The 24,822-nt window shown below is 34.7% G+C and overlaps 1 protein-coding gene across 7 annotated transcripts in view; it reads left to right on the top strand.

The window, feature by feature from the left end:
• Positions 1-24,822, top strand: part of SLIT2 (slit guidance ligand 2) — a 268,218-nt gene that overhangs the window by 215,459 nt on the left and 27,937 nt on the right. For all 7 annotated transcript variants that reach the window (XM_057405646.1, XM_057405644.1, XM_057405645.1 and 4 more), the window contains 12 exons: positions 160-303; positions 1,686-1,829; positions 2,975-3,141; positions 3,986-4,118; positions 7,124-7,192; positions 9,977-10,048; positions 10,377-10,448; positions 12,191-12,262; positions 14,686-14,849; positions 20,002-20,126; positions 20,260-20,357; positions 21,483-21,622. In XM_057405646.1, coding sequence (XP_057261629.1) covers positions 160-303; positions 1,686-1,829; positions 2,975-3,141; positions 3,986-4,118; positions 7,124-7,192; positions 9,977-10,048; positions 10,377-10,448; positions 12,191-12,262; positions 14,686-14,849; positions 20,002-20,126; positions 20,260-20,357; positions 21,483-21,622 — 1,400 coding nt within the window. The remainder of the gene's footprint in view (positions 1-159; positions 304-1,685; positions 1,830-2,974; positions 3,142-3,985; positions 4,119-7,123; positions 7,193-9,976; positions 10,049-10,376; positions 10,449-12,190; positions 12,263-14,685; positions 14,850-20,001; positions 20,127-20,259; positions 20,358-21,482; positions 21,623-24,822) is intronic.

The raw sequence follows: 24,822 nt of genomic DNA, 5'->3' as shown, positions 1-24,822 counted from the left end.
TTTGCATTTGTTGTCAATTTGAATTTGAACAATGCATTTGTTGCTTTTACATAATAACTTGGTATCTTAACATCTATGCAGTCTGCAGCATTTAACAGTTAATTTAGAATACTCAAAAAAGAAAACATTTTTTTCTCTGTTTCTGTTAATGTGTAATAGAAACCTGAGCAATAACAAGATTACAGATATTGAAGAAGGAGCATTTGACGGAGCCTCTGGTGTGAATGAACTATTGCTCACTAGTAACCGCTTGGAAAGTGTTCGACACAAAATGTTCAAAGGACTAGAGGGTCTCAAAACGCTGTGAGTGTAACAATTTGGGTGGTTTAATTCTTCCTTTCTGCCAGGTATTTTTTAAAAGTAATACTTTATCTGTCCTAAAAAAATAATTTTGAGGAATAGTTATAGATTATTCAATCATATCTTAGTTTTTTGTTGCTATTTAACAAAATGTTATCTTACATTATATGAATTCATTAGTTATTAATTATGGATATAACATAGCTGAAATTTTTTGTTGTGCTTGCTTGACTACAGCAGTGAAGTCCTTTAAAATGATGAAGTGGTTGAGAATGGGTAAACATCCAAATGCAGAAATTGAAAATAATCATCTGCTTCAAAGTAACAGAAATTTGCACAGGAATTGCACATTTTATGTAATAGAGTCTGATTCAATTCAGCCTAACCATTCCTGGGGATTTTACTAGAGGAAAAAATTATTCTGGTGGATATTGAAATAGAGGAAATGATTCTTTCCTGAGTAATTTTAATGTCATTTCAACAGTGGAGAGAGGAGTAAAAGCACTATAGCTTGAGCTCATTTTATTCTTTTGATGAAGGCAGTTTAGCTCTTTCCACTCAAAAAGATATGTTTATACAATCTACGACTTCTTGGCCTTCCTCAGAGAGCTTATCCTGATCAGCAGACCCAAGATGAGATTAAATGGTCTTTTAGGCTTCAGCTGTATTTTTAATAAATCAGGCCTATCATTTCTAACTTTGCATTTAAAGCTGTTAAATTGTTAGAAGCACTTATTCTTAGACAAAAACATGGGGGAAAATATTCATTTATTGATGATCAGATAGGAGAACACCAAACTTCCAAGCTTATAAGTTTTACAGAAATATGAAAGATTTTAGGATAGTTGCTTCTTATTTAGTATTCTTAATTTTTTACTAGATCCTAGAGTCATGAGGAAGAGGAGTCAGGGTACCCTTATTTTATTTAATTGAAACACTTGAGAATGTAGTAGAAGTGGCTTCTAGAATTCATCCTAAGAAAAATCAGGTTGAAAGGGTCTTAGGAGGAGTCCAGCTGGTTCCAATAGGCTTGGAAGCATAAAGAGGGGAATGCTGTGTAACTCCAATTTGGGGAATTTTAATTTATTTTCAATTAATAAACTTTATTACTGATTGAAAGAAAAAGCCACAGATGCTTAGGGGAAACACCCCTTGTCTCTGTGAAGCCTACCCACCTATCTTTCTGTTTTCCTGGCTCCTTCAAGCACACTGCATTCAGTCACCTCAAGTGAGGTGACGGGCAGCACAGGGGTCACTGCACTTGTGGCTTCTCCACCAGTAGCAATCCCTTTGGAGTCATTCCTCTTGGCCCTTGCTTGGGTCACCACTTCAGCTGCAACTCCTACTCAGGGTACGATGAGAAATGTTGATCTTTCCTTTATCAGGATGCTGAGGAGTAACCGTGTGAGTTGTGTGGGAAATGACAGCTTCACGGGCCTGAGCTCAGTCCGCCTGCTCTCGCTTTATGACAACCAGATCACCACCGTGGCACCCGGCTCCTTCGATACACTACATTCGCTCTCTACATTGTGAGTCACACGTTTGAGTTTTACCTTACCCGAACTTGAACCTCTGACTCTCTGAGGACATTTATGTTAATGTTTGCTATATACTTTCACAGCATGAGGTAAAGTTAAGGGAAGAAAGAGTTCAAAGAAGTATTTTGGAGAAAGTTTATTTCCTGAACTATCTTGGACACTTAAGAGTATGTTTTCATGGTACCCCTGAATGCAGCACTAGACTGATTTTCAGAAGTGCCTGAGAAGGCAGGAAAAGTGTACTGCTCAACTCCTCCTTCAACAGAAGCCCACTGATCTCAACCAGGAGAGAAAGCCACCTTTTGTTTAAGCATTGCACAGTCAGAGCTGGTTGAACCACCATGTGTCTGTCTTTCTGCCGTGTGACATCAAATTACTATTTTAAGCTTCCTTGGCCTACAGAAGATTTGAATTCATACATGTTTTATAATGAAGCTTCAGTCTAATTTTTTATAAAAAGAAGCATCCTTTTTTTTATTGAAACATGATGTAATTTATAGGAAGGGAAAATGGTGAGCAAAGCTGCCACTCAGTTTACTGAAGAAATGCTTTTCGTACGTAGCAACATTCAGGAAAGTACTTAATCCTTTTTTTACATAAAAAGCGACACTTGGCACCAAGTAACTACTTTGTGCGTAGTAAGGATGGCATGTTTATAAATAACAGAATTGTCAATAGGTTTGTGCTGAAGTAGGGAAATGCCAAAAGTACTCAGAATTCCAGAATTAAATTCATTTTTATAACTGGCATGTAATCAACTTAGCTGTCACTTCAGATAGGAAACTTATTCTCTAGAGCAAATAAAAGATGGCAATCCTGAGTTGACAAATTAATGGAATAGCTGTTGTCAGGCTGAAACTAATAATATAAAGTAATCAGCCCTCATCTCTATATAAAATTATTGCATTATCAGTACAGAGTAGCTTTACAACAAGTCAGGTCTTTTGACAGTTTTAAATTATTTCTAAATGAGTTATATCAAGATTCACAGAGCCTAAATTACAGCTTTCACCTATGGTTTATACACAGTATTGTTTGAAGAACAGTATTTAAGCTTAGCTTTTTGAAAATAGAAATGAAATACTGAGGATGAAAAAAATGGTGTCATCTGAAGTAAACTTTCCTGTGGTTCTTAGAAACCTCTTGGCCAATCCCTTCAACTGCAACTGCCATCTTGCATGGCTTGGAGACTGGCTAAGGAAGAAACGCATTGTGACAGGGAACCCTCGCTGCCAAAAACCCTACTTCCTCAAAGAGATTCCCATTCAGGATGTAGCAATTCAGGATTTTACATGTGATGACGGTAAGAAAATTAATATTTGAGCTTTTTATAATTTCAGCTTTCATATATATATATATAGCTGCATGATTCCCACAGATCCATAGTTATTTCAAGCATTAATTATGCTTTAAATTACTTCATCTGCACTTCATTCTACATCAGCTTAAAAATCCTCCACCTGTTTTTTTAGATAATCAGCAGAAACACGGCTATTGTATATATGCTTTCAGAAGTTTTTCTTGCCTATCTTCAGTACTGTAAATCATAATTTAGAGATAATATAAAAATTATATACATGGATCACATATGTAGTTCAGATGAGAATATTTGTAAATGCTGATGCTTAAGTCAAATGCTCTTTCAGGTTATTTGATCAAATAACATGCCATTTTGCTTAGTTTGTGACATCCTCAACGCTTAATAAAAAATAAAAATAATAAAAATAAAAAAAGGCTGCTACCTTTCTCAGGCATGCTTCCATTTAATTCTTTATTAGATTGTCAATTTTCAAGGCTGTAACTTTTCTTTAAAGATAGTGCCTATTTTTAATAATTTGTTCATTTTGAAAATCAACAAATGCTTTGCTTTATCTGTCTTTTTGTGTTTTGTTCTTCATTTAATGATCTTTTTTTTTCCATATAATAGCATTTTACCTAGTAAAACAGCATTGTACTAAATAAGCATCACTTGAAATGTAAATTCTTGGAGGAATGGATTACAGAGATAACAATGTTTTCCCTACCTAGAAATATCACAATGTAGAAATATCATGTCTGCTTATAGGAATTCCAGGGGGGATATTATTGCTAATAGTGAAGCACCATTTTTATAGCAAGCTTAATATCTGTTTGTTTTTATTAACCAGGAAATGATGACAATAGCTGCTCCCCACTGTCCCGCTGTCCTGCAGAATGTACTTGTCTAGACACAGTGGTTCGCTGCAGCAACAAAGGCTTAAAAGCTTTGCCTAAAGGCATCCCCAAAGATGTAACTGAACTGTAAGTGCATGCTTTTTTCCCTTTTATGAAAATCAATATCAGACTTTTATTATCAGGCTCAAGATGACGGGAGAAAAAAGTGAAGAACTTGATTCAGTAGATCAGTTGATATTTATTTTTATACGACTTTATATACATAAAGATTTGCACAGTATTTTGAGAAATTTGAGGTTAAGTTTGAATTAGCAATGCTCTGTAAGTCCTAAAACACTCTAGTAAATATCTGTTACTGAAAAGCTTTAAAAATATAAGTATGTAAAACTGTAATCGTTCTCAGAAGTTATATCCCCAACACTGAACTGTCATATCTGAACATGGATATCATGTTGTCATGGGTTCAGTTATGGGCAGCAGTGAATCTGAGTGATCTATGGTCATTATTTAGGAAGGAACAAAAAAGTTCAATTACATGAAAAAGAAAGAGGAAAACAATCTATTCATGTGTTTGCATGTTTTCATAATAAGCACACTTTTGTGGTATTTCAAAAAGACTGGTTTTAATAGAAAGTCTTTTCATATAGGCGGTCTTATGCAATCTGGGATATTTTATTAATCTCTTTATACATTTTTATATGAGAAAAATGGTTAAGATTAAATTTTATTAAGAGATATTATATGAATATGCAGATGGACAGCAACATTGATACAAAAAAGAGCTTGCTACCTCATGTATTGTTTGAGGACAATAACTGAATAAGATTAGATGAGTTCACTTTTATGCATTATGAAGGGGAAAATAAACCTAAAAATTGGGTTATTAATCTGTTTTTAATCTTGATCAGACAGGTCATAAGATTGAAAAAAAATAGAAATTATTGCAAAAAAAATGTTGAGTTTGTTTTACATATGGCAAATATTCAATATTAAATTCCTGCTGCTTTGTAAGGACTGATTAATATTGTGCTTTTTCAGAAGACATCTTAACTGTTTATCTTAAGTCACTAAAACTGTTTTATTCTTTTTCTATTTGGGATTGTATAGAAGATTCTGAAACTTCCACCACTAATTTGGTGTTTAATAATATCCAAAAAGCTTTAGTCATTAATGAAGAGAAATTATTAAGAACTCAAATTAGCACACAGCTATATATAAACCTATAACTTCATTAAGTTTTGGTGGTGTTTTTTTGTTGTTTTTTTTTTTAATAGAAGATGACTTAATTAAATACAGTCTGGTCTAAGAAATTTAAGGGCATCAGTGAAATATAAAATTAAATAGCTAAGGAGAAGTACTTTTGAAATTGCAAGTGGAACCCTGACTGTGACTGAAAACTCACTTGTGTACAGTTTTGTATGCTTTAATTAGTGTCTAAGCATGGAATTTAGCATATTTTTCAGAAGAATAATGGAGGTGGTTCTAGTTAGCAGTTGCATACTGATTGATTCTTCTTGTTCATTAGCATGCATAACCCTTCCAAGACGTGCTCTTCATGTGTTTTATAAAATATCTTAATAGTTGCTTCATTTGAACAAGGAGGAATTTTTATCAGAAAAGTGGATGCTTGTAGTACTTTAGTTCTAATGACGCTAAAGCAATATATCCTAATTTATCTGTCAATGGAAGAATTTTTTCAGAATACTAACTCATTTTCAAAAAGTTAAAATGTTGTTTGTTTCTTTTTTAACAATGAAGTATACGAGCCCATGCACTCTTCACCACCAGTTATGTAATGCCATTAACATAGTGTAAGCATAAAACTTGTTGAGACACGTTTGTTTTTAGCAAACAGTCCTACGGAAGGCAAGATCCAAGGAAGAAAAAAAAATAAAGAAAAAGCTTTTTTATTAGGTGTAGATATAAGGATAAAAGTTTAACTGGTTTAACTCTGTTTCAGCTCATCCATTTAGTGAAGAAAAAAGTTTCTAAAGATGCTGCAGCATACTTAGAGACATTAAAATCATAACTAATGTAAGAATGTCTCTGATAAAGGCTGTTCTTAACTCAAGTGTGCTCCAAGTATTTGGATGGCTAAAATATCTTCTTTGTATAGGAATAATAAGGATGTAGTTTTTATGTGGTTTCCAGGAGACACAAGTAATGCCACCACAATACTGCCATCAAATCATTTGCCCCAGTTTAGAAACCAGGGACTTTTAATCCTCCTGCCACTTTCTGCTTCATATGCAGTCTGTTTCAGAGAATCACACATCAGTGAATTCACTACTTATTATCTCTAATCTACTTGCCCTGGTTACAGGAAGAGCCCCTCTACTTGCACTTTGCAATAACTAGCTGCACACTGAAAGCTTTTTAGGCAAGGCTTGATGACTTCCTTTCCCTGTAACTCAGGTGTCAATACAGTTTGGTGACTGTACCTGTTAACTCTAAGGGTGAACAAGCCTGTTACTGAAAATTATGATCATGGAAAAACAGCAAGCAATGTAATACAGGAGCTGTAAACCTAAGAGGAAAAAAAAAAAAGCATCTAACATTTCTAATGAAGGGTAATTGATTACTGTCTTTAGTCCCTAACAGACTCCATAGGACCAGGCTTATAGTATGTTATGCCTGATATATCATGAAACAGACAGGGAGAAATTAAGGAAGGTGACCTGAACTGCAGGCATGACAAATTAATTTGGTGTTAGAGCTGGGACCAGCTCTTGCTGTTTCTACTGTAAAGGACTACCTGTACAATGTCAGGGTCTGTTCCCATTTACAGTATGCTCAAAATCCACACTTAAAGTTACTTGCAGAAGTAAGATTTGTGAAACAGCCTCATTTTGCAGTATTTATGAAATAATAGAAAGTACTGTGTAAGAGTTGGCTGGTATTACTGCTACTTCATAATATTAATAATATCTGATACAATAGCATTTGGATCTAAGACTGCAGGTCCTCACTTGTGTCTAAAACCCAACATTTTCAAGATAGGTTTATTATAAAACAGAAATAGTATGCATTTATTTGTTATTAATTTTGCTGTTGGATTATAAGATTAGTGCATGAAGATGCTGCTGCTTTAATGAAAAACTTATGGTTTATGTTTTATTTTTCTATTTTAGTTATTTGGATGGAAATCAGTTTACCCTTGTTCCAAAAGAGCTTTCCTACTACAAGCACTTAACACTCATGTAAGTAGTTTTAGAGTAACGGTCCCTATTGGAATGAAAAACAAAACAAAATAGCTACTTCATTATACCTGGTTTTAGTTATAATGAAAAAAGAAAAAAAAGTATTCCAGCAAATATTGTACCTAACCACAATTTATAACAGAGAATATTTTATTCTACTTACCACAACTTATTTACAATGCACTTGGTCGTAGAACCATAGAATAGTTAGGGTTGGAAAGGACCTTGAGATCATCTAGTTCCAGCCCCTCTGACATGGGCACCTCAACCTAGACAGTGTTGCCCAAGGCTCTGTCCAGTGTGGCCTTGAACACTGCCAGCGATGGAGCATTCACCACTTCTTTAGGCAAGCTGTTCCAATGCCTCACCACCCTCAGAGTAAAGAACTTCCTTCTATCTAACCTGAACTTCCCCTGTTTAAGTTTGAACCCATTACCCCTTGTCCTGTCACTGCAGTCCCTGATGAAAAGTCCCTCTCCAGCTTTATAAATAGGAGTATTTCATTACAGTGATACATCATAAAGTAAATAACCAGAAATTATAGTTAACCTGAAAAGATAGGTAAGATCTTTTACCTAACTTAGTGAGTTAGGGTAATTAGGGTAAGGTGTAAGGGTAATACAACATTTTGTACCCAGCTCCATAAAGGCACTAGAATATTTATTTTGCAAAAGAAATATTCTGCAATATGCTTTGCTCAGTGGTGTGCTTCACATAGGAATAGCACAGACAGCTCTTCTAACACTTAAACGTAACCCCTTCTGTTTCTCCCACACTTCATGGTTTAATGACTGAAGAAGAAAGCTTGTTTAGAATGCCCTATTCCCAACTCTGTTGCTGACTCACTCTGTGATTTGAGGCAAATCACTAGCTACTCTAAAATTTATTTATTTATGTACCTTGTAAGAGTACAGCAAGAGAAACAGGAAGAATGTAGATGTAAGTGGCGTTAATTCCATGGGTTTTGTTAGGACTATAAAAAATTATACTAGCTGAGGCTGAACTGTGTAACATTCTGAAAGCAGTTTGTGGTTTCATTATAATCAGAATAAAAAGTGGACGGGAGTAACAAAATCCCTTACATTTTTTGACTGGGTTTAGAGCTTTGCTGTAAAAATTGAAAATGGTTTGGCATTCAAAACCAAGATCTTGATTTCCTTTATTTACCTCATGCTAGACAAAAGTTGTCACGGTCACAAATTTAGAAAAAACAAGTTTCCAAAACTTTTGTATTTTGCAAATAACATTGGGGAAAAAACTTTGCAATATTCTCAAATGTATACAGTGTAGAATCTATAGGAAATCTTGATGGATTGTTTTGGGAAGTTATAACTTGCAGCACATAGAAAGTACGAACTTTGGAACCTCAGTAAAAGAAGCAAATGTGTTGAGTGGATTGTGTGCGGTAACAGTATGAGTGGAAACTAGATACATGTCTAAAGATGAAGCATAGTGACAAGGCTTCCATCACAGAAATTAGGTACTCATGGTGTATTTGTGACAGCCAGAAATCAGCTGACTTTATCTCCTAATGAGAAAATATACAAAAACTAATTAGCAGACAAATAATGTAATACGTTATAGGTAAATAGTAAATTAAAAAAAAACAAAACAAAACACTAAAAAACCCCAAATAAGACCCAGTATTAATAGCCTCAATTTATCAGACCTGTGGGGCACATTATTGTAGTCTCTTCTGAATGTATCCTCCAACTGCTGTTAACAAAGTTGAGAATGTTCCTCAGCTGGTTTTCCAACCACAGTACTATGCATATGCATAGTTCTTCTGGGGCCAAACAAGAAATTACATTAAAATCTCCAGAGTTTCAGATTAACAAAGGAATTTGTTTATTTCTAACTTTTTTTTTCTCATTTGAATAGATCGCTCTGTTATACTTGCCCAATATGTTTATTATTATGTCAGTTGTCTTACACACTTTCATGAAATTTTAAGAGAGGTATGTTGCATAGCTATTTAACAGTACTCTGAAGTTAAAATATCAAGGTCTCCTCACAAACCAACGCTGTATTGCACCATATAGTAAACAATAGTGAAATGGTAGACATAAAAAGAAAATTAAAGCGCAATGTGAGAATAAAGAACAAGCAGTATCCACATTTAATACAGCTTCTTCAAAGCTTCTTTTAAGCTACCAACATACCACTCCAGCTTCCATCATACTTATGCTTAAGATTTTATTTATTAGAATATTGAAAAACAAGAAAGATCACACAGTATCACAGTATCACAGTATGCTAGAGATTGGAAGGGACCTCAAAAGATCATGTAGTCCAATCCCCCTGCCGGAGCAGGAACACCTAGATAATGTTAAGGCTTTCTCTATAAATCTTAGATAGTAGTCTTTATAATAATAGCTCTGGGCTTTGATGCCTTAAGCATATCAGTGTTGAGTACAGCATTACGTGATATTTACTTAGGTGTCATTAGGGACACAACTAGAATGATTTCTACTTTAAGACATCACTTTCATTTCTATACTTGGGTCAACGGAGGATTGCATTATCAACTAAGTAGCATGATGGACATTGCTGTTGTACAGGAATGCATTGTGCTGCTTTTTCATCTGTGTTGAATTGAAAAAGCTTTTCATTGAACAAGCTAAACACTCACTGGGCATGTAAAATAAAAATATCTGCTGCTTTAAATATTGATAGCAATGATACTGCTTCTACTAATCAAAGTAATGTGTCAGTTTAACAATACAGTTTTTCAGGACTGAGGTAGTCATTTTAAGGTCTGAATTTCTGCATTTATTTTTATAGAGATTTAAGTAACAACAGAATCAGCACTCTTTCTAATCAGAGCTTCAGCAACATGACTCAGCTGCTCACCCTGTAAGTTTAAACATGTAACAGTGACTCTTTGGAAGCATTACAGTGTATTGTTTTTTGTTGGTTTTTTTTGGTTGTTGTTGTTGTTTTGATGGGTTGTTTTTTGGTTGTTTTTTTTGTTTGTTTTTCTGCTTTTGGGTTGTTTTGTTGGGGGATTTTTTTGTCTTGGAAAGAAAGGACATTTAGTTGGAATTAAAGCTTGCTTGTTTTGGAGGCTGTAAAATAACTTGTTTCCTAACTAGCTATGTGTGCAAAAGCTGTTTTTCATCATGCTCTGCATTGTGTAATGAATGTCTGATATACTTGCTGACAGTATTTTATATATTTCTAGAATTCTTAGTTACAACCGCCTGAGGTGTATCCCTGCACGGACTTTCGATGGATTGAAATCACTTAGATTGTTGTAAGTATTATTTTTTAACCACTGCTATTTTTCCAGACTTACACTTCGTACTTTTCTGCTTTTTAATCTTGGCTGTATTTCTTTTTTGTGTTCTATTCTCCATTGTTATAAGCATTAAATTCTAACAGAAATGCCATATGCATAAATTCACTATATATGAGGGGGGTTTGCAGTTGAATTTTGATTCTTTTTATTCCAACATCAAATTTCTTTCTTTCTTGTTCCATTTAATATGGGAGTATTTCCAAAATCATTGCATCATGATGAATTATCAAAAATCAATAGTATTAAGTTTTGGTTCCAAGAAAACTTTCTATTTTACCTCTAAGAAAAACAGGGTTGTAAGGGCACAGAAAGGGACAAAAGAAAATACAGAACAATCACTCTAGTTTACAGCTTCAGTTTGTCATTAAGAAAAAAAAACTGCAAAAATTCTTTCTCAAAAGCCCCCAGCAGAACATGTAATTTTTGCCTCTATTTGAGTAGTTTATAACCATTTAATAGCCTAGGTGGATTAAATGTCTCAAGCATGACATTATTTAAGTGTGCTCACATAACTTCAATTATTTTATATAAATATGAATATTTTCAAGAACCATAATTCTACATGTGTTAGATATACATAGAATCATAGAATCATAGAATAGTTAGGGTTGGAAAGGACCTTAAGATCATCAAGTTCCAACCCCCCTGCCATGGGCAGAGACACCTCACACTAAACCATGGCATCCAAGGCTCCATCCAACCTGGCCTTGAACACTGCCAGGGATGGAGTTCACAACTTCCCTGGGCAACCCATTCCAGTGCCTCACCACCCTCACAGTAAAGAATTTCTTCCTTATATCCAATCTAAACTTCCCCTGTTTAAGCTTTAACCCGTTACCCATTGTCCTATCACTACAGTCCCTAATGAAGAGTCCCTCCCCAGCATCCTCATAGGCCCCCTTCAGATACTGGAAGGCTGCTATGAGGTCTCCACGCAGCCTTCTCTTCTCCAGGTTGAACAGCCCCAACTTTCTCAGCCTGTCTTCATACAGGAGGTGCTCCAGCCCCTGATCACCCTCGTGGCCCTCCTCTGGACATGTTCCAACAGTTCCATGTCCTTTTTATGTTGAGGACACCAGAACTGCACACAATACTCCCAAGTCAGGTTTCATGAGTGAATGAATTTATAGAAAAGGAAAGATATTCTTTGCACGTTTGCTACAGGAAGAACACTATTCCCAGTATTGATGCTTAATAAGGTCTTTAGTTCTTTAATTTTACCATCAAATTAGGGCAATAACCTTAATATTTTCATTAATGAACAGTCAATGCCTGTATTTTCCGTGAATGCATGAAAGATTTTAAGAAAGTATGAGCATAATTAACGGGATTTCAGGAATTGCTGAAATTGTCAGAAATTGCTGAAAAATTCAGAAATATAACTTGTCTGCTATCCCTAAATCCAATCTGTAGTTGGCAGAAGTGTACCTACTTTTACTCACCTTTTTTCTTTCCATTTTAAAATAATCATATTATTAACAGTTCTTATTAAAATACAGGATGAACAAATTAAATGATGTGTAGGCTGTCAGAGCTTAAAAAAAAAACAAAAAACAGCCATGCAAAAACAGATGGAAACACTAAGGAATTGTAAGAAAAAAAAGTAAAAAGTTGAAAACTGTTCATAGATGAAAATTTCAAATTTAACTGGCTGGTTTTTTATGCATATATATTATTTTGTTTATTTTCTTTTTAAGGTCTTTACATGGGAATGATATTTCTGTTGTTCCTGAAGGAGCTTTTAATGATCTTTCAGCATTATCACACCTGTGAGTATTCATATTTTTTGTTATGTTTAGCAAATTTCATGTACTTGAACAAAGACAAAATGCAAAGGACTGCCCTGGAACAAGCTAATGCATTAGTACAGCCTTGGGACTTGCCAGAGAGGTAGCAGCTCAGCAGGAAAATCCTGGGCCTCCTGGTGGGCAGCAAACTGAACATGTCTGCTATGTGCCCTTATGGCAGTGAAAGCTAAAGACTCTCCAGGCTGAATTAGAAAGAAAGCCAGGTGGTTGAACACAGTGGTCACTCCCTTCTGCTTGGCTGTCCTACGGCCACGTCTGGAATATGTGTTCAGTTTTTCAAGTACAAAGCCAATGTGTATGAATCGGCAAATCCAGGTTAGGGGCAAGCAAGGCTGGAAGGTGGCAGGATGAGATGAGCTGTGGCAAGCTGCCAAGGAGGGACCTAAAATAGTCTTTAAGATACTAGGTGGATTACAGCAATGATGGAGACAGATTTTCTGAGACGTACACAGTGAAGAATAGGAGTCAACAGTCACAAGCAGCAACAAGGGGAATTTGACTGAATGTAAAAATTCTTCACTGTGAGGGTGGTTCAGCTTTGGAATATGTTGCCCAAAGGAGAGGAAGAATCTCTGTCCCTGGAGATTTTCAGAGCTCAGCTAGACAGAGCCCTGAGCAACTTTGAAGTGAGCTCTCCTTTGCACAGAGGGTGAGATTAGGTGACCTCCAGAGTGCCCTAAATTATTCTATGGTTCTGTGTTGGTGTCTGTTAAATTGAAATTAAATACATGGACATCTGCTTTCAGAACACAATTTTAGGCAATGCTTGTCCTGATTTTAATTTTCAATGGGAAACTTAGATTAGTAAAAGTTACCTAGCTGTAAACCTCGTTGTGTTTATGAATAGTTATTAAATCCTTGCTTGCAACTGAGTAGTTGACTAGTGCCTTTATATATAGCTGGGGTTTATGTTTCTGAACAGCTGCAGTTGTTAAAAACTTAATTATCTGTTTCTAGTTCAGTATTGGACATTTGCATTTAATTTACCATTTCTCAGAACCTTAATGATACTGATTAAACTTTAAGGCATTGATAATTTATTCAAATGTCACTGTTAAACTAGCTTATCTGCATGAAATATCGGTAAAAAATTGATAGATTTTATTATTGTTGCTGGGTTTTTTTTTCCCCAAAAGTCTACCAGCTATCCTTGCTAACATTTTGATCTTAGCAGAGCAATTGTGTTATCTGTTCAGTCTGACATTCACTCTTGCATATATGGAGTTAACAAATTCCTGGTGTTTCTCCTTGCATGGGAAGTTTCCTATCACTAGCTCTGATTCTTGTTACTGCTCTGACTGAAGTCTGACTGAACAAGTGTATATGGTCTTTTGTGTTCAGGTGGAAGTAGGTAGCACTAATTGAGAGAGGTGGCAAAAGAGAGTGTTTCAGCAGTGGTAGTTTCTACTGCCTTTGTCTGCCAAGGATTTTCTTCTATCACTGGAAGACCAATTGATCCAAAGTCATGGAAAAATCTAAATAAAAGTACTGAAACATCTGGAGAAGGAGAATGTTCCAATACTGCCATTTGACAGTTTGTGCACATGTCAAGGTTATCTGTTGAATGTTAGATTATTACTGTATTTCTTAAAAGCAATATGAATACAACTTTATAGAACAGCACAGTGCTTCTATCCTCCAAATGTACATGTCATAGTCAGTTTTAAGAGTATAGTTTCTCGCAAATAAACATTTAAAAAGCCTTTACACAATTCTCAAAATCTCTAGCTAAATTATTTTTAATTTTAAAGAATGTATTTATTTAAATAATTTGATTTGCATTCATAATGAGGCAATTCTTACGTAACTACCACAAAGCTAGGATAATGTAGTTTTATTTGCTTACACAGCAGAGACCTCTTATAGAATTCTGAACATAGCTGTGATTTCAGTGGGAGAGCTCCAAAGAGGAAATAATTAAATCAAATTTGGAAGCCTAGAAACAGATGGTTTGCACCAGCCTGGGAGCCATAAACTGAAAAGGAAAAATATCAGGGTGGAACTCTGTGGGGTTGCCTTGGCTGCTTTGGAAGAAATACTTTATTCTTGCTAACTTAATTTCCCAGTATCAGTTTCATTCTGCTTATGCAGATCTTGGACATTAAATACCAACAGTGAAACAGAGCTAGTTAGTATTAGACGTCCAAAGTTCACACATTCACACAACTAAGAATAGCTAGGTTTGCGGACCAAGTTTACTGCTAAATCTATCACTTCTTGATTTAGAACCCAAATCCAGACACTTTATGCTGTTATGGTCCATTTCATGGATGGAGGGCAGATTTGTGGTTTGAGAGGATTTTTTGCAACCAGTTTTCTGGCTTCTCTTTTTAAAAGCAACCATTTAAAACTTTATTACCTTTTTATTTGTCTGTTTTCTACAGGGCTATCGGAGCAAATCCTCTTTATTGTGACTGTAACATGCAGTGGCTATCTGACTGGGTAAAATCGGAATACAAAGAGCCTGGTATTGCACGTTGTGCTGGTCCCGGAGATATGGCAGATAAACTTCTTCTCACAACTCCTTCTAAAAAATTCACTTGCCAAGGTACTGTTGTACTGTTTCTCTTTGAAATGTATATTTTTAATTTTTACAAATAGTTGAGCTGTGAAATATTCTTGTGTGCTGTAAATGCACTTACTATAGCATTTTCACTCACCGTTGTCATAATTCTCCCTCATATTTAGGGATGTAGCCATTGGTTCCATTCAGGAACTCTACTTATTTTAAAGACTTCAATACCTATTTCTTTTTAAATAAGTGGAGTAAAAGAGTCTTTAGACTAGCAGTACAGTACTTCTCAGCACACTGATGTGCACAGGTACTTGGTACTGTCTCGGTCATGAACTACAGTTTAAACATCTGTACTTCCCTTAGCCAAAGAATGTCCTTTTCCTTCAGTCTGTTCACAGTAAAAACTGTAAATACATTCATAATCCTTTCAGTCTGCAATTAATTTTACCAATATTTCCATAGTGCTTCCTCTGGTATTTCAGAAAAAAAGCGTAAAAGACACCCCAAAAAAACCTGTAGGTAAAAGGATGTGATACCACTATAGAGGTCTCAGTCTAAAATGTTTTGAGAGGTTTCTCAGGGTTTGGACAAAGAGTATTTATCTCCATGTCTGTACCAATGATGCTGGCATTTATATCACAACTTATAGTATTGTCTGTGAATTCCTAGGTTCTCTTTCTGAACCTTAAGTGGAAAAGTACCTTTTTACTGACATGGAGAGAGAACTTGTTTTATTGTTTAATCTTCTATTCCATCCATTTCTCCCTTCTTAAATATTTTGAAAACACAGAAGATTTCTGCTGTAGCTTTATTTTTCATGGTCCTGATTTTGAAACATTGAAATTCCCAATTGAAAAAAAAAAAAAGAACCAAACACTAAACGAGGAAATACTAATTAAACAGAATTTATGTGTGCTAATAGTAGTAAGTCAGTACTAAGCTCATAGTGATTTCTGAGGCATCAGATGAATATAATCTTAAGTCTTGTAGAAGTAATTTATTCTCAGTCTATGTACTCTTCAAGTTATTTTAACTTACACATCTGTTAATGTATCTTCAAAGGTGAGCTTAATCCCTTAGTAATTTCTACCTTTAAAAAGCCATTGGGACTTTGTTGGAGTTTGTCTCATCTGAAGTTGTTCTTTACTGCATGTTCATCCTATTTCTCTCCTCTGGCTTTCTGTCAAAAAAAAATTTTCTAAACAAAAACCAGTGGAACCCATTTTGTTGCTTGTGATGCCAATGAATTGTTTCTCCCTCCAAGTCCTTCTTGCAGTTTTTCAAAAGTACATCTCTGAGGTCATGCCAGTGTTCATTGCACATGACACTCATCTGTTGCAAAGTCTCAGTCTGATTTTAGATAGGACTTTTGCTGGACAATCTGTTCTTTTTTGCTACAAGCATCCACTGAAGGTTACTGCAGATACACTCTAATTGCACACTGTTGTAGGGATGTAAGTGAAAGAATATTTGCATGAACATGTGGTACCTGCTTGGTTATTTTCCAGCACTGTTAGTTTTAGACACTGTATCACCACTGTCTACGGTCATTGTTATGTTTCTGTTAAACAATACAGAAAGTATATCTTGCTCCCTCTTGCCCATCAGAAAATATCATTTATATTATTTTGCAGGGTAAGAACTGCATTTGTTTCACTTCCAGGCATGGATATCTGGTATAATGGATACCTTTGAGAGAAAATCATTTTCCTGCCACTGTCCTGTGAAGATGCTCATAATTACAGATTACAAATCAGTAGCTTTTCAATGACATGATGGTCCTGTAAGACATTATGTGTCTATTTCTCAAAGAGAAGTAATTTTATCTTTTGATTAAAAATGAACTGTTGAATAGAAATTAGGAAGATGCTATATTCCTATTAGGACCAAAATTTTAGGCTAGGTGGGAGACGACTCTTAGAATATCTGTCGATGATCAACTATTGTGTACACATTTATAGGAAGAGAGTAGTGAGTCATTCCCTCTTATCAGTATCTCTTGATTCAGTTGAAACTGAAATGGGTGCTTGAATTTAATTTACATAATTAATAGTTCCCAGTGAAAATAAGCATTTTAAAATTAAGTCTCTTCTCAGTCCTACAGCTCCATAAAATCATTGTACCTTACTAATTTTATGAGTTCTTTTACTTCAGGAATCATCTATTAGTATTTTCTTCTTTCAGGTTTTTTTCTACATTTATGGGTGGGGTTTTTTTCCTCTTTTATGTGGCCTCTAACAGATTCTCAATCTTTTACCTCTTTATCATCCATGCCCTGCCTCTAGAGATTCCAGGGCCTTGTGGTTTTCTCATACCAGGTAAGGTTATAAGTAGACCTGGAATGGTGATCTGATTAAGAGCAGACCTTCTGACCTTCCTTTTGTATACCTCAAGCAATCCTCCTTCCTAAGACATGCATGTTTACTGTGTGTTTTCCCCTTTGATGAATTTACAGCTGAGTCCCCATGATATATCATTTAACATATTGTGTGAACAGTTTTCTTATTTTAAAAGCCTGGGTTTGAGTTTTGAAAATTGACTGAAATGACTGTTTCCACTGTATTGCAATAAAATTTGTGATTTCATTAGCAGCTTTAGTGTAAGTGAATCTGTGTAGATACTGATTTTGAGGCCAAATGCAAGAGAGAATAGGAGTAATAAAATGTCAGAGCTGAAAGTTTTTCTTGCAAGTTTTCTGTAGAAAAAGAAAAATTGTGTCATGTTTTTCTTCGAAAATGGTAGCTACATGTGTGTGTCAATGTCAGTAAAATACAGTTAGCTTTTCACTGTTTACTAAAGAATGCTGCTTTTTTTTTTTTTTAAGGATTTTTTTCCAGCCAGGGCTTATTCAACAATGTCTACAATATGAAAAATTAAATAATAGGTTATGAACCCAATGCTTTTTTATATACAAGACTTTTAACACTTTGAAAGAGAAAAGGAACAGTATAGTGCAAATGAAAATATGTACCAGAACTGGATTTCCATTAGCCTTCAGTAAAAATACCTGAAGCATTTCAATTTTTTGATCTTGCAACAGAAGAATAATAAATCAAAATAAATATTTTATTGGATAATATATAAATAATAGTTTGAAATAAACGCAGCCCAACTTCAGATAGAATGGTATATATAGACTTAGGTAGCCATTTTCTGGCTCTGTTTTGGAAGTGAAATTAAGATTGCTAATCTGTTTCAGCAAATAACATTAGTTGCTGAATGTTTTTTAATTCATGCCAAATATTTAGCTTTTTATTGCATCAGAAGTAGAAAAGAGGATATGATGCTCAGAATGGTTGAGACAAGGAAGCATAGACTTCATGCTACAGCATAGTGCTTCCATTTTTTTGGTTTTTAAATATGTGCCTCTTGCACTTTATTTTTTTTATAGAACCTCTTAATGTATTCTAGAAATAATCAGCAGTACTCTAGAGTACACAGGCAGGACTTTCTAGATTTTAATTCTATGGTGCATGTTTCAACTCTTTTACCTCTGATGTTTGCTGGTCTAACAGAAATTTTAATCAGGTATAGATTTCTCTTACAAAATAAGGTAATGGAGACCAGACAGTCAATGATCCCTACAGATTGTGGCTTTGGCAGTAAGCATCTTATCACAGATTACCATGTTCATCCCTCTGGATTTGCTGCAAGCTGTGACACGGAAGGGTACCAGCAACTGCAGATTCAAAAATAAATAAACAAACAGATAAATAAAATGTCAACCTCTCCTTGTTTAACAGCCCTTGCTGAATTCATATAATCATGTCTTCCTTCCATGCCCATTCCTTTACAATGATTCATCGGAGATTATTTTTGCAAAGAAAAATAAGAAAAGAAAGTAAATATATCCAGGTTTTAAACCTCCCAAAGCCCTATATCTCAGTAAAAGTGCCTGTTAGCTCAAAAACCTTTGCAGTCTGTCTCATTTTGAGTAAAGCCTGTTATGGAACAATCGTGCAGTTCTACCAGTAGGTCTCAGGAGTTTTGACTCTGTGTCTGGTTAGAAGAAATCACTCATTATTCCTTGAAATGTACAAATCACTTGTGGATAGCTGAAGTTTTTTTCATAGGTGAGATCTGAAATCAAGCTGGAGGCAGTAATGTCATCAGGCAATAGAGCTGGAGATAACAGAGAATGTTTGATTATTCTCTGAATAGGCTTTTGGCCAAGTCATCTACTTTCTCTTAGAGTTATCACTTTTTTCTATCACAAAGTGTATGAAAAAGAAACATTATTTATACTCGGGTGATTTCTAATTTTTAACAAATAAGCAGTGATTTCTTTGGTTGTTTGACAAAAAATAATATAAAATTTGATGGTGCCTAACTTGAAAATTCACCATGAAAAGGCTGTATTTAAATTGCAAAACAACAGAAAGATAATTATCTAAAAAATATTTATATATGAGGATAAGATTTATGTAGGCCAAAGCTCTAAGTCTGGCTTCCTAAGATTTTTTCAATGTTAATTTCTGAACTCTGTCATTATAATCACTAGTTTAAAAACTAGACTGCAAGCATGGATTACAGCCATAGGTTCATGGTATAGTCTGCATTTTTTGTGGGCTCAGCTAATGCACTAATGGACAGGACTGTGACTGACTCCATAAGGGGGCAAGGCAGAATACAGAGCTATTTACGGTGACATAGCTTGAACAATGTAATTTACAGTTCACAGATCTTCAAACAATTTACAAGTAATTTTACCAGTTCATTTAGAGATCTCTGACCCTGCAAATAAAATGTAAATTAAAAGTACATTTAAAATAGTCTTTTCAGTAACACCATTAGGGAAGGACTGCAAACTGTGATAGTTCTTTTTCTCACGGGCAATTTTTAATTTTTACCCTCTAAAGAGGTTAAAGCTGCAATTCTATTCATCATTTTGTTAATATAAAGGAAAGGTAATCATCATGGAAGAGAACTGTACAGATTTCAGAGGATGGGATAAGCTTTATTTTTTTCTTGAAGTGATAATTAAAGTGATAATTAAACTAAGAATCCCATTCAGATTTAGTTGGTCATCTCAAAAGTATTAAGGACAGTCCAGCATTTTATTCATACGGAAACACCACAAAGTCTAAAACATAAATTTCATTTTAAATTTAAAGCAAAATGGCAAGTATATCCTATCAAATATAAATCGTTGTTTGTTTCTGACTATTTAATTTGTATTTTTAAGGGCCTGTGGATGTTAATATTCTTGCTAAGTGTAACCCCTGTTTATCAAATCCATGCAAAAATGATGGAACCTGCAACAATGATCCAGTTGACTTCTATAGATGTACTTGCCCATATGGTTTCAAGGTAGGTACTGAATGAAGAGGAAAAAGCTCACTGAAATGTAAGCTGCTTCTTAACAACCCTTGAGGTTTATTTGGCTCCCTTCCAGTAGTGTCTGTATGTTCTTCTTAAATTATAATCATTGTTCCCTTCATAGGGTCAAGACTGTGATACTCCCATTCATGCTTGCATTAGTAACCCATGCCACCACGGTGGAACCTGTCATTTGAAAGAAGGAGAAAAAGATGGTTTCTGGTAGGTTGCTTTTCATTGTAAGAAAGGGATGTAAAACTATGGAGTTTTGTGTGCTGAAATAATTTTGGTATTAATATTCAGGTTCTCTGTGTTTGTGAGTGAGTGAACCACAAAGGCAGATTTTTTACTGCTTCTGAAGTTTTCAGAACATGTTGCTGTCCTTGGAAAGCTTCTAAAGCTCTGAAACTGTTAAAAACAGTAACAAATGATTGTGATTAGTGGAGGCATATCAGGTCAAGACAACACAGTATTGACTCCATTATGCTAACTAATAGCTAGCTAGATCCCTGCTGAAAAAAACTCACAATTCATCTGTTGTTGTGTGTATTACTTCAACAGACAGCATGTAAATGATAAAATGTAAATCCCAGTGAAACAGAAAATTAATGATTCATCTGAAACTCACTGTGCCAGCAGATAAACATGCTGTGAGCATTTTTAATCTTGAGTTATTTAATCACACAGTACAATTACTCCAGATGTACTTCATGAATTATGAAATAAAGTTCTTTTGCTTTCTTATGTGAAAGTATTATTCATTTAATAATCTACACCTCAAGCTTGTTAGAAATGACACTTCAAAAAGATGCAATTCATTATCCTGCAATTCATTATGTCATTAATCTTATTTTTTAATCCAAATTCTGCCCAAAGATTAAATAGTTTTCTATTAAAACTTAAGTGTATACATCTTAATATTATGCTTATAGAATTTAAATTGACATAGTCATGTCTCAGAATTTGACCTTTTCCATTTGTTTGTTTAAACACTATTTATTTTGAATATCAAAGCAATCTTATAATGAAAGCTGCAGAAATTATAGTTAGCGCATTTTATGTGAAAATATACATGTAGTCATGTTTCAGAGCTCTTTTGCATTTGCTGTTTATTTTGATGTATTTTTTTGTATAGATCAAGGCATAAATTTAGAAGCTTATTTTCTGTAATTTAAAATGCAAAATTTATTTTGGTAGTGTTTACTATGTTTGGTTTTTTATATTATATCAGCTGTGTTCCTTTATGGGATAATGATTATGAATTATTGAACCTATTAATTACAAAACTTCTTGCCTGGTCTTCCCAGCTAAAATGTCAATGTGGTTAGTTTTGTTTTTGTATTACAGGTGCACTTGTGCAGATGGATTCGAAGGTGAAAACTGTGAAGTAAATGTTGATGACTGTGAAGACAATGACTGTGAAAATAATTCTACTTGTGTGGATGGAATCAATAACTATACTTGCCTTTGTCCACCAGAATATACAGGTAGGAGTATAAGAGAAAGTACAAGTGATTTAAGAATTCCTAGCAGAACAATAATATTTTTTCAGTTTGTAGGTGAATTAGTAGTTACTCTATACTTGACTAAAAGCCAGGTTTACATCCATATTTTTCTCCTATATGGCTTATAGTCAAAAGAAGACTGAATGGCCACTCACTAATTCCTTTGTTACTTTTGAAATTATAGAATTTTGATTCTGTATTTGTCCCTCCCTACTGTATACCTAACCCAGACATCCCAGTGAAGAACCTCTGTAGGTGTAGAAATGTGAAAAATATTCTGCTTTTACCTTGTATACAGAAAAGGATGTGTCTGTACCAGTAGGGAACTGAATTTGACACCCCTGGGTGTTGTCCTGTTCTCCGTTAGAAACATGAATGTAGAGTGCGATTCTTTCTCTTCTATCACAGAGAGAAACCGTAACAAAAAAAAAAAAAAACAACTCATTACTGAGTGTCTAATTTGTTTCTATCAGTTGACAGACAAGCCAAAGCATTTTCCTATTTTTGACACAGAGGGTCTCTTGCTTGCCGTCATCATCTCTGTGGGAATGGAGGATAGTTAGAGCATCAACACTGGAGAAAAAGTAGGATCTATTGTTTACATTGATCTGTTTTATAGTTTTTCTAACTAGACGGATCTATTTTATGACAGCTAGTTGACCACTAGGAGAACACAGAGCTTAAATTCATAAAACCATGACTTGAAATGCATGAAAAAGGAAATGTAAAATACATCAGCACTTGGAAATTAATTCTACTCAGCCATCCTATATCTTTATTTTAATCAGTCAATCAGATTTGAGCTGTCGAAAACTATGAGGAGAGGTAAACTTCTTAATTAATTTCATTTATTGAAAACACAGCTAACTCCTGTTTAATCCAAGGTTTTTCCATCATTAGTTCTACAACTTACTGGATTGCTCAAATATTTTAGGGCATTCAGACGTAAAGTCAATATTTAAATCTTGGAAACCCATAGAGAGTGAAAATGATAGAACAGAAGTATAAGAAATGCAACTTCATAATCTAACATTTGTGTTCATCCAGTACATATGATAGGTAAACATTTGGTAGAAATTTCTCCATACAGAATGACCTATAGTATGTATAACAATAGAGATTAAAAGTATAAGTAACCAAAATAAGGTATGTAATAATAACTGGATGATCCACATCTGGAAGAACAGGCATAATCTGCTTACACAAAATACTGGTTTGCTTGATACCTTAATACCTAAGTGCAATGGGCAATTCAAGCTTTAGAAAATGACAGGTAACAGCATCAATGAGACGGGTGTTTGCTATTTCTCTGACAACAGCTGTTTCAGGTACATGTGAGTCAAGCTTCACCTCCCCTGGGATCAATCACCATCTCCTTTAAAAATGGGATGAGTTATTCACTAGGTAGGCTGGCAGAATGCAAATCAAAGTCACATCAGTCTGGTATTCCTGTTCAGTGGCTTCATGCTAAAAGCTTTCATATATCTTTTAGGTAGCAAACAATTGATTTTCAGGTGCATTCCTCCTCTGCAGCTTTGCAGGTATTTTTACCTGTGTTCATTTCTTCATTTTTGACATTGTGAGTGCATGTCAATGCAGTAAAGTCAATGGCTTGCTATATTCACAGTACGCCGTGGGAAAGACTGGTTTGTATTAAATATCCATGGAGTGGGTATAAAGGCTTTTTTACATGTGCTAGCCTAAACTTTGATTAAGTGTGCCTGTTGCATTTCTGTAATATTGTAATCAAAATGTAAGTTTTATAATCAATTGGAACAGCAATTGTAGAATTTCCCCATACATCCACATGGTTAGAGCGAAAAGGAGAATAAGCACTGGTAACATTTTTGACATTTGTATTGCAGTTGTACTTCTTTAGTCAAAACACAAGGATATGTATTTTTTAATACATATCCTTATGTATCCTTAATAATTGTGCATAATTCTAAAAGGAAAATACTGTGAGTTTACATGGCAAGTGGGTTAACTGTAGTTCTTTTGGAAAGAAAGATTTGCTTTTACAGAGGCAATGCCTGCCCATAGTTGCTACAGAAGTCAGTAGGTCATGTGAGTAGGTAAGAATCTTCTCACCAGGTATAAAATAAATCAATCTACTTGTAATCAGTAATTTTAGCTGTGCTGCTTTTTAAAAAATGTTGAGAATTTACATCATCTCATCAATTTTTTTTCAGCACCTTGCCAAAACAAAGACAGGTGTTTTTTTAAACGTCCAACACCAAGAGCCCCAATTCATTTTGCAGACAAGTTGGGCAAAAATTGTAGCAAAAGTTCATTTTTTTCATTCCGCAGGATACAATGCAGAGTTCTACAGTATACTGTCTGACAAAGCATATGAGGATAGGACACAATATGTGATATCCTAAGTAATTTTTGAGATTTATTATAAGCAGAAAATATAAATCATTGAGCTAGTCAAGGGGTCTTCATGTCCATCATCCTTGATCTTGCATAATAATTAAAAAACTTTCAGTGTTAAGAATTTGACTGACAGTAGTCTGGACACATCAGTACCTAGAAATAGTAGTGTTCAGAATATAAATTAACCTTAGAGTTGCCTCAAGTGTGCATGAGGTACCAAATTTTTTATAGGATTTTTTTTAATTTTTCTCCTCTGCCTTATAGCCTGATTTGAAAGATAAACAACAGAATCCCTGTTCAGTATGGATACAGGGAATTTCATGAGGAACATGAAATGTCTGGATTTTGGTGTTTGTTCTAACAGGTAGATATCTAACAGATATGCATATTGCTAATGAGTTTTTTTTATGAAAGGTATTTTTCACTAAATGAATTCATGTACTAGCTGGGTAAAAGTTGGTTAACAATCAGGAAAACAAGCTATATATTCAGCAGGTAAAAAGATTTTTTAAATTCAGAGATACTTATCTCTAGCTCAAAAAAGTCAATGAGCTGTAAGATGCTGCAGACTGGGACAGTGTACCTACCATGAAAATACCACCGTAGGCTCATCCTATTCTCTTTTAATTCTGTTGGAAATACTTTGAAGTGTCTGTGTTCGAGATGTCACAGCATATATGTACTGAACGTGGAAGTGCACTAGCCCAGAATATTTTTCTGGGTGAATGGTTATCTGCAAATATGTTTTACATTTCATAGCACAGTATAAGGAAGAAGTCAGATGAAACCTGCTGGTATCATTC

The sequence above is a fragment of the Pezoporus wallicus genome, unplaced genomic scaffold, assembly GCF_028554395.1.
Source record: "Pezoporus wallicus isolate ANWC-B61680 ecotype Strahan unplaced genomic scaffold, APGP_CSIRO_Pwel_v1 contig_642, whole genome shotgun sequence".
Classification (NCBI taxonomy): Eukaryota; Metazoa; Chordata; class Aves; order Psittaciformes; family Psittacidae; genus Pezoporus; species Pezoporus wallicus.
Note: the sequence above shows the minus strand (reverse complement) of the source record. Positions and strands in the feature narration are given on the sequence as shown.